The 10,137-nt window shown below is 38.9% G+C and overlaps 2 protein-coding genes across 2 annotated transcripts in view; both read left to right on the top strand.

Annotated features, from left to right (window-relative positions):
• The window catches only part of LOC118341375 (sorting nexin-4-like), a 12,824-nt gene extending 7,543 nt beyond the window's left edge, over positions 1–5,281 (top strand). Inside the window, exons 11-14 of the mRNA XM_035679625.1 lie at positions 536–635; positions 769–914; positions 2,262–2,376; positions 2,469–5,281. Of these exons, the coding sequence (XP_035535518.1) occupies positions 536–635; positions 769–914; positions 2,262–2,376; positions 2,469–2,516 (409 nt within the window). The 3' untranslated portion in view covers positions 2,517–5,281. The remainder of the gene's footprint in view (positions 1–535; positions 636–768; positions 915–2,261; positions 2,377–2,468) is intronic.
• A 984-nt stretch (positions 5,282–6,265) lies between these two features.
• LOC118342612 (tubulin--tyrosine ligase-like protein 12) lies at positions 6,266–9,387 on the top strand. The gene is made up of 4 exons (XM_035681217.1): positions 6,266–6,463; positions 7,231–7,400; positions 7,821–8,019; positions 9,187–9,387. The coding sequence occupies exons 1-4, from the start codon at positions 6,323–6,325 to the stop codon at positions 9,385–9,387; spliced, it is 711 nt and encodes a 236-aa protein (XP_035537110.1). The 5' UTR covers positions 6,266–6,322.
• Positions 9,388–10,137: the final 750 nt, after the last annotated feature.

A 10,137-nucleotide genomic window follows, 5' to 3' on the forward strand; every position in this document is an offset into this window, starting at 1 on the left:
TTTGTTATCGTGACAGGCCTACACATACAGTTTATACAGTCGCTAATAACAATTATAAAACCTAACACAGTGCTAACGAAGTACAGTGTAAACATTGTCCTAGCCAGTAGCATCCCCAGTTTACCTGCAACATGCAAAAATATAACTTTAGGTTGACAATCGCTACACAGCGTTTTTCTGCTTCCATCTTGTACACAGAGATTGTCGTTATCTCACTTTGTCACGCGAGACTTCCCTGTGACTCTCCCTGGGCAATACACTGCTCACGTAGCGACACTGACACCTACTGGAGCTATTGCCTAACACTGCCACTGACAATGAATAACGTACTCTAAATTTCATGAACACTCTCTTCCCATAAACACATATAAACACATAGGGAACATATAGAAAACTCTCTCAACTTACATTACATCCAAGGAATTATGCCTGGCCCAAAATCACCATCGGCCCACCAACTCACAAACAACTAACAAACACTGTATTAGAGCATAAGAGCAGATAATGATATCATGTTTGCACTCTGCTTTGGCAGGGCGGTGTGCAGGAAACATGAGCTGACCCAGTTTGAGCTTGAGATGGCCTCCCAGGACCTCATCTCTAAGAAGCAGCAGCGTGAGGAGCTGGCTACAGGGGTACACTATACTCATGTTACTATTCTTGAGCAGTGATGGCTAACTCTGTAATGTCAAATCAAGGTAAGACCTATGAGGAGGACTCTAGATCGTCAACAGCTTCCGAACTTACACGTGTTCACGCCTTCCTCAGATCGTGCGGACGTTCTCCTTCAAAGGCATGACGAACAAGCTGTTTGGCCAAGAGGCACCCGAACAGAGGGAGGCGAGACTGAAGCTGCTGGAGGAGCTAATAGTAGAGGGTGAAGAGACGGTCAAGGAGAAAACAGTCGAGTGCGAGTGAGTCACAGACACTGCCTAATGCTTGCACATTGTGTGTGGAAGGTTAGCAGAAGATCACATGTCCTGCCCTCTGAATCCTGACACATCAAAAGATAGCCAGATTGTTTTTTTAAATTGAGGTGCTTTTTGGCCCTTTTGATCATATTTCAAATTCACAGGCTCGCAAATTCCCTCCCATCTATCGCCACATTCAGACTGCAGGCTAAAGTGACCCAGATTGGATTTTTTCATGACAGTGTGAACAGCATAAATCACATGGAATCTGATCTTTTCAGTTCTGATTTGTGTCCCTTTTATATGTGGTCCATATCAGATACAGGCCTGATTTTTTTTGCAGTGTGACACCATTGTGAACAGTCATGTCAGAATTGTGTTAAAAACTGATGAGACGTGTGTGTGTGTGTGTGAAAAAGATCTCTTTAAACTTGTGGAGGGGTCAGAGGGAAATTCAAAAAGAGGACCTGTATCGACCAATGTCTTTTCTAAGGCCAATACAGACATTGATTATTTGTAATCAAGGAAAATGATAACAGATATTTGGAACCGATATACATTTGCAGTAAAATTCAAGTGTGCAAATCTTGAATAACCGGTGGTTGAGTTTAACTACCGTAAAACTTCCAATAAAAGCATGGCCCCTAATAGACGCAGGTCTCATTTAAAAGCCTGATGTGGCTACACGTTTTGACAAATAAACACAGGTCTCCAATAGAGGCCTGGTCTGGATTTTATAGAAATGATCTCAATGTATAAAACCTCTTAAAACCCACCGGGTCGCCCGCTTGAGCAAGTTGTTAGTTGTCAAATTTGCTGAACAAAATCTCAAGAGAAGCAGCAGTTAGAGTTTAGTTTAGTTTTGTGCTAAATGAATTAAACACCTGTCCCAAATGGACGCCTGTCCCAAATAAAGGCAGGGGGAGTTCAGTGATTAAAGCAAATAAATGCATGGGCTATTATTAACAGTTTTACTGTAAGTACACTTACTCAAATACTGGTTCAGCCTGCAGTAAGTACAATGTTCAGATACTTTAATTGAGTATTTCCATTTTATGCTACTTCATACTTTTACTCCACTACATTTTGGAGGCAAATATTGAACTGTATAATCCACTACAGTATTTGAGAACTTAAGTTAGTAGTTACTTTGCAGGTTCACATTATTAAAATATAAACAAAATATAAATAAATAAATTATTATGATTCCATCATTCTGTTTTTTATTATCTGAAAAATGCTGAATATCAGATTCGATAATCAGCCAGGCCGACAATCGGTCTATCCTTAATAGATAATGTCTTCGCCAATTGTGTGTGTGTGTGCTTCATTTGACCTGTGCTACTGCAGAGAGCATGTGGAGAAGGCGTTGGTGGACATGCAGCGGTTCAAGGAGCAGAAAGACAAAGATCTGCGGGAAGCGCTCATCAACTACGCCGTCATGCAAATCAGCATGTGCAAAAAGGTAGAGAGCGACACATGAGCTGCCTGAATGGTCCAGGACATTACTGTAGTGGCCATGTTCATGATAAAAGTCTTTCCTCTCTCTCCCTGCAGGGAATACAAATGTGGAGCAATGCCAAAGAATGTTTCCTGAAGATGTAAAGGTGAAGCCATATTCAAAGAATGTCCATGAGAGGCTCAGTGGTGGATTTTAGGAAGTGACACCAACTTCCTGAGGCCTGAAAACAGCCACAAGAGAAAGTAACGAAATTGTGTGTAAAGATAATATCATTTCCATTCGCGGAGTGATAAGGTGTGTGGTGGATCTCACCAAGCACAGGACTTGGACTGGAGACCAGTTCACCGGGTTGACTTTTTAAATATTTACCTAAGACCATTTTCTCAAGAGGCATTTCACCAATTTATTAGTATCAACTGGTGAGTGTGCTGTTTAAGAGACGCTATCAGGTTGCATCATGGGAAGTGTAGGATTCAGGATTTTTGAAGCGTGAAAGACTTCTTATCTCATACACTACTGCATTGATTTTGACCATTCTTTTTTAAATTGTTTTTTGCCCAACTTCATTCAGATGCAATTCTAAATTGGTACCAAGGGTGCTTTTACACATATCTACTGTAAACTGCTTGCTTCAGTTCAAACACACTTTAGTTTGGTTGGTTTAGTGGTGGTGGAGTTCTGTCTGTCAAACTCTGGTACAGAACGAACAGGCTTCCAGCGGTTCCACCCAGACTCTGATGCGGTTTGTTTATGGTGTGAAAGCAGAACAGACATTATTTTGTGATAGCAGATGTGTGATCTATTAAAACGCCTCCTGATCGTGAACTATCAAAGAAGCAATCAGAAAGGGAAAATCAGTTCGAACAAGGTCTGGTTTCACAAGGATAAACTTTGACTGTGGCTTAGATTAAACTAGTCAGACTTTAGATCAACTTCAATTGGACTCATTTGTCAGGAATTCTGGGTAATTAAGACTTTCTAAAAAAAAAAAAACTTACAGTAGTATAAAATGTCGTCTTAATGTGGCAGGGCTCACAACTTGTGCTATCTGGTCAGTCAGGCTCAGGATCATTTTCTTGCGCAGAAAAAAGTTCAAGGTTTCCAACGGGTTGAAAAATTCCTCAAGATCTCTAAAAACGACATTCCTTTCTCATTACTCGCTCCCCAACATTGTTAAAAAGCCAAAAAAAAAATTATGAGCCATGTTTTCTTCTTTTTTGTCTTTTGGTGCCACTGGTTATCAGGTGCCACGGATTGTTACCATGGAAACACAACTCTTAGTTCAGTGTTGGCTAGCTTTATGTCTAAACTTTTTGTTGTGAAACCATCTAAGTTGCATTAACTAACCTACTGTTGGAGCAAAATTGATACAGGCCTAACACCACAGACCTGTCTACGAATAATACGGTAAGACTGCAGAGTCTTAAAAAGTCTAAAATCCAATTATCTAAATGACTTAAATATGATTTTGAGAGGTCTTTAAAAATGATTAGATTAACTTTACTTACATTAAGTTTTATTTGTCATTCTCGCTTTGAAATGTGTTTTTGAGAAAGGTTCATATTAATCATGCTGTAACAACTACAAAATGAAACCAAGATGGAACCAATACTGATTTTTTGATACAGATACTGATTATTAGTAATCAAGGAAACCACTGATATACATTTGCAATAAAATGGAATATCTTAGAATAACTCAAAATATAGAATAACCTAACCTTCATAAGTACATTCACTCAAGTACTATGTACAAGTGCAGCTTTGATGTACTTGCGCTTTACTTGAGTATTTCCATTTTGTGCTACTTTATACTTCATTTTGGAGGCAAATATTTGTGCCTTTTACCCCACTACATTTGTTTTTATACCTTTAGTTACTAGTTGCAGATTCACATTAATAATGCAAAATATAGATCAACTAGTAAATTATGTTTACTAATAGTATAGATTAAGTAATGTAAAGTAATCAAAATTAGCTCCACCTTTACCAGCTGCGACATTCAACAATGATAACAATCATGCAGGCTTAGTGGTATGTTAAAAATGAATTTTTTAACACAGCTATATCAGATTGGTACTGGTATCAGCCGATATGCAAAGTTCAGTTATTGGAATTGCTATCAGAAAGGACAAAATGGTATCTGATTTATGTATCAGCAAATGGAAAAAAAAAAAAACTATTCCAATAATCAGAAAAATACGGCATATTGGATCCGATAATTGGCCAGGCTGATAATCAGTTTATCCCTTCTCAAAATAGGTCTTAAATTGCATTCTGAATACTCTTAGAAATGTCTCAAAGTCTTAAACTGAACCTGTTAAACCCTGCAGAAACCCTGTATCTTTCTACCTGTTTGTCATTACTCATGACTTATGAGGTCCAGAGAAAAAAACACAAAGTGTGAAAGCGACCTGAGCTGCCTAAACATAACTATGAAGGCATCTAAAGCACATTATAGTGCTTAATAACAACTAATCATGCTTAAAGGCCCTACAAGGAGCTGTCATTTTGTGTTGATTCCTGCGGCGCCTGTGGACAAAGGCGGTAGTGTTTCATTGATTTCAATGGGTATCCGACCAGATAAAAACTTCTTTGTAGTACGTTAGAGATGCCAGGAGTGGACACTGTAGTGAAAATACAGTAAGCTGCTCATGACGCACATGATGAAGATTTTTTATCAAAGAGTTTCATTGAATTTAACCTTTGTTTATTGACTCCTACATGTTCTGTATGTTATTTAATTAACTTTTCATTTGCTGTGTTCGAGGCTTGCCAGCAATAAGCTTTGTGAGTGTATTTATAAAGTTTGTCCATACCCTCTTACATTTCACATTTTAATGCTAAGTTTGGATGTAGCTCTTGATTGTTTTATTTATTTGAATTAAAATGAAATGTATTACACCACTGACTGTATTTTATCTAGTTTGTATTGTATGTTTTGAGTACACTCCATAATCCAGAAAAAGTCTGTTATATTGTAGCTTTATTCTAACTTTACACACAGAACACCACACATACATAAAAACCTCTGGATGTGTGGTAGAGGAGTCTGGTATTAGTGTCTATTTATTAATCTCATATATTTCAGAATAAATCATAATTTGCATGGTTCAGAGATTAAAAAAGGAGAAGAGTGCATATTTACTGCCTTTTTTTAAAAGCAAAACTGGATCTAAAGCCTACTGCCTTTTTTTCTGTCTAATATCGTACTATAATATGTCAATGATTCTTGACAATAGAAACAGCAGTTAACAAAACAATCCATTTCAGTTCATTTACTATGTATAATAGTTATCTGCATTACAGACCCCTTTATTGTGTTTTCATACTGTATATCATATTATTACCACCTATACATTAACAATTTAGCAGCATTTCAATGTGAGCTGGTCAATGTGGAGCTGATTTTAACCATTGAAAATCCATCTTACTAGGTGTAATTACAAGTTATTTGTTCTCAAAAGTCTTTTTTTCTTAGAATAAGTCAAACAATGCCAATTTAGTAAAATTATTTCAGATCTGTTTCTGACAGAAATCAACTTTTTTTTTTAAACTTTTTAGAATTCAGTGTATAAGGGGCTTCTGCTTTTGAATCAAGAATAATACCAACTTATTCCAAAATTTCATAAAACCAGCTAACTTTTATTCAAATACGTCGAAATCATCTCACTGGATTAAAAATAATAAATATTTTAAGACAAATGATGGACAAAAATTACTCGTTTTGCAGTGTGTGCAGTGTAAATGCTAAATCTACAAAGTTACTCAGTAATCATTCAAATGTGGTGGAGCAAAAGTATTTCTGTTTGAAATGTGGTGAGGTAAAAGAGTTTTCTTCAGGAGTGAATGGAGCTCTTTAACACTTTCCCACAATGCACCGCGCTGTCAAACTCATTCTTCCGGTTTTGATCAATCCGCCTCCACGTGAGCGCTGTCTCGCCATAATAATGTCAACAAACTCTATAACGATAAATGGAGACGGGGACGAGGAGTTCACGGTGTTTGTGGCCCTGCACGCCGGGGCCCTGCAGTCCTCAGGGATACCCCCAATCTACTGGAGGAGCCTCCACCACAAAATCACCAGCGAGGTCTGTCTGCTGCTAACTGTCCAAGCGCGGTGTCACACATGTTACAGTGCTATAGAGTCAGAGGCCAGTCGTGGAGACAGAAAAATACATAAACATTTTATCGTCGGTGTTTTCTACTGAACAGACGTGGGTTTGTATTAAAACGAGACTATTAGCAAGTTATGAAAAATGAAAAACCCCTTTATTTGAAATAAACACGACCGTAGCTTATGTTAACAGACCGGTAACGTCTGCTAATATCGCATGTAACTCTTCGTACTCTTCGTCGCGTTCTGCCACGAGAGAGGGGCTTATGCCAAACTCGCCTAAAAACAATGGTTGGTTTCATTTTTCTTCATTGTTTGCAAATGCATACAGGGGATAGAGCATGGCTCAAAAACTGTACCAAACGTATATGTTCCCGAGGTAAATTCGGCATACAATTTAGGCAGTTTTCAATGAAAATTTAGGTGAGTTTCAATCAAATTTCGAGCTTTACAGTTTGTTCACACGCCCACTTTCGTGTATGCATGCTCTGTATGTGAACTGTGATAATTGGAGGGGAAGGAGCTTTGATTTTTTAAACAAGTGCTGCTTATGGTATTTGATCTTTGCCGTTCTGAAAGGTGTTTCTAATAATCTATTAAACACGTTAAAGCAGTCTTGTTGGCGCTGTGTGCTAAAGATGACACGCAAGGAAACTTTAAATTATCAAATTATCCAATGGAGTCTGGTGATAACATTAGAAAATAGGCTCGTGCTTTGTTTTTGCTTTTTATGTGTCATAGATTTATGATGCTGGTGAAGTTTTCGGAATCATGCAGTTCCAAGAAGAAAACGACGAGGAAAATGAACAGAATGAGGAAGAGGAGAAAAAAAGAGACAATCCTGGAGCAGTGATCAGCTGTAAAGTGGTTGTGACCCGGGAGAGCGGGCTGCAAGCAGCAGAGCCGACCAGGTGAGGGCGCCAGAGGCCCAAACAAACCCTTGACAGAAAGATTTAGCAGAATCTTCTGATAATGTTCAGTATTCTATAAATACAAAAGACATTATGAAATAAATGAACATATTTATAAATTGAGTAGAATGTATAAATCAAGCAACAATTTGAATAAAAAAAATTGAAGAAAATATTAAAACTCTACTCATTTGTTATTATGAAATGTTTCATCATTAACTTTCATCACTGAAAATAATGAGGTTCATGTGATTGGCTGAAAGGTAACATTGACTACATCACTGAAAAGTGTTGTTGGGTAAAATGCTATTAATATAAAAATGTAATATAAAACGATTATTTTTCTTATTTTTTTCATTAATAATTTTGAACACTGGAGCTCCATAATTGTTATAGATTTTCCTCCTGTGCTGCCTGCAGTGTTTTCCTGGTGGATCACGCCTGGACGTACCGCGTAGATCACGCCCGTCAGCAGCTGGAGCAGGTACCCGGCCTGCTACCCAGAATGGCCACCCTCATGGGGGTTGATTTCCACGGTGAGGCCCCTGACCCGGATGTGGTGGAGCTGGTGATGGAGCGCATGTGGAAGTACAACCAGACATATCACCTCTCCCAGGGGGTACGTCAGCGTTAAACATGATCTCTCATTCTGACTTGAAGCCATACCTCCTTCTGTTGAGGTGCTGCCATGGTGTGTCCCTAAAGCCCCTTTTGTACATAATAATTAAAAATAATAATAAACTTTATTTATATAGCAACTTCCTTGACAATGTTAGAAGGCAAGGCAGATAAAATGAGTATAAGGCCAACGGAAATATGCACAGAGGAAGTAAAAACAATAAAATGAATAAGATCAAATAGAAAACCTGTCACTACAACAAGCCACAGTCCTGTCTGAAAACCACCACCATCATTCCTGTACCCAAGACCTCAGCAGTCACAAGCCTGAATGATCCACAGACATTAGCGCTACACACAGCCCTCACCCACCAGGATGTTGTTTGTTGACTACAGCTCGACAATCAACGTAACACAACCCAAACAGACTGATCAACAAACTGCACACTTTAGGTCTAGAAACTCCTGTCTGTCTCTGGATCAAGGACTTTCTAATCAACAGACCCCAGCACACATTATTTTGCAAATACACTGGGAAAGATAATTGGACTACTGTCATTGTCAACGCTGTCGTCCCCCAGGGCTGTGTCTTCGGCCTGCTCTATTCTGTTTTCACCTATTACTGCACTTCCACCCACAGCTCCGATACCTTAATTAAAAATGTAAACAGCCTACAGACACTGTCTGCGTGGTGTAAAGACAACAACCTCAACACAAAAACCCCCAAAAGAAATCATGATTGAGTTCAGAAAAAGCAAAAAAAAACACCCCACCGGAATGTGCATCAACAGGGATGAGGTGGAGTGGGTTGCTAGTTTCGACATATCTGAGGACCTGACCTGACCTGACCAATCAGATGGCCGTTAGGATTTCAAACCAAGACTATTGGACCTTTAACATTGGCGAGCAGATATGTGTGATCCATGTCTGTGATTTTCTAAAACAGTTTTCTGCTTCCACTTGCACCTCATAACTGTAGACTTTGAAAACATGGCAACACAGTTTAGTGCATCGGCGCTCTTGTTCCTATGGAGGTTGTACACTTGTATGTAAGTCACTTTGGACAAAAGTATCCGCTAAATTTAGCAGTTGTAAACACAACAGTGTGGATGTAGTCTCAGCCATCTCTCTGTCCTCATCTTCACTCTTCTCCTCCTTTCTTGTGCAGTCTGCGGAAGAGAAGGTTCCGGTGTGGTACGTCATGGATGAGTTTGGCTCCCAGGTGCAGCACTCTGACCAGCCCAGCTGTGGGATGGCTCCCTTCTTCTACGTAAAGGGCCAGCTGGCTTACTCCGTGCTCTGGCCTCTGCAGGACCTGCAAGAAGGAGGTGAAAGCAGACACACACCGCATGGATACTATAAAACATGATAGTTTCCCAGGAGGATAATCCTCCTGTAGAGCAACTGTCTACATCAAATGTTGAGGATGACAACTTTGCACTCCTACCACATAAAAAAGAGGCAAAATTGTTACCACTTAAACTTTGGCTTAAAGAGCATTACTAATCTTAAGGCTGCAGTAGGTATCTTTTTTATAAAAGTAACTTTTTGTAATATTGTCTGAAACTTTTACTATATCCTGACAGTAGTACATGAGACAGATAATTTGTGAAAGAATCAGGTTCCTGATGGGTTGAAGATAGTTGATTGTTGAGTCAGTATATGATGACCTGGGAATGAGACTCAACAATCAAGTATCTTTCTTGGCTCTGATTGTTTTCATCCGGATTTTTCCAAATGCCATTAGGAGCCAGAGGAACCTGATTCTTTCACAGATTATCTGTATCATGTTCTACTGTCAGGACATAGTGAAGGTTTTAGTAAATACGACTGAAAGTTACTTCTATAAAAAAGATACCTACTGCAGCCTTAAGAATAGTAATGCTAGTAATTAGCTGAAATCCCTCCATAATCTCCGTAAGTCAAGGAAGCCCTACAATGCCAAATAAATGTGCTACTCAAAACTTAAATGATAGAATAGCATACTTCTAACTCTCCTTATCATCTCTCCTCCTCTTGTCCTTTACTCTTTTCTCTTCGCTCTTTCACTTTTTTTCCCTGCTGGCTCATTCAAACGCAAGAAAATATGTCCATAGTCCATAAGCTAGTTAGCAACACA

This window comes from Morone saxatilis, unplaced genomic scaffold (assembly GCF_004916995.1).
Source record: "Morone saxatilis isolate NCDOM2014 unplaced genomic scaffold, NCSU_SB_2.0 Contig10, whole genome shotgun sequence".
Classification (NCBI taxonomy): Eukaryota; Metazoa; Chordata; class Actinopteri; family Moronidae; genus Morone; species Morone saxatilis.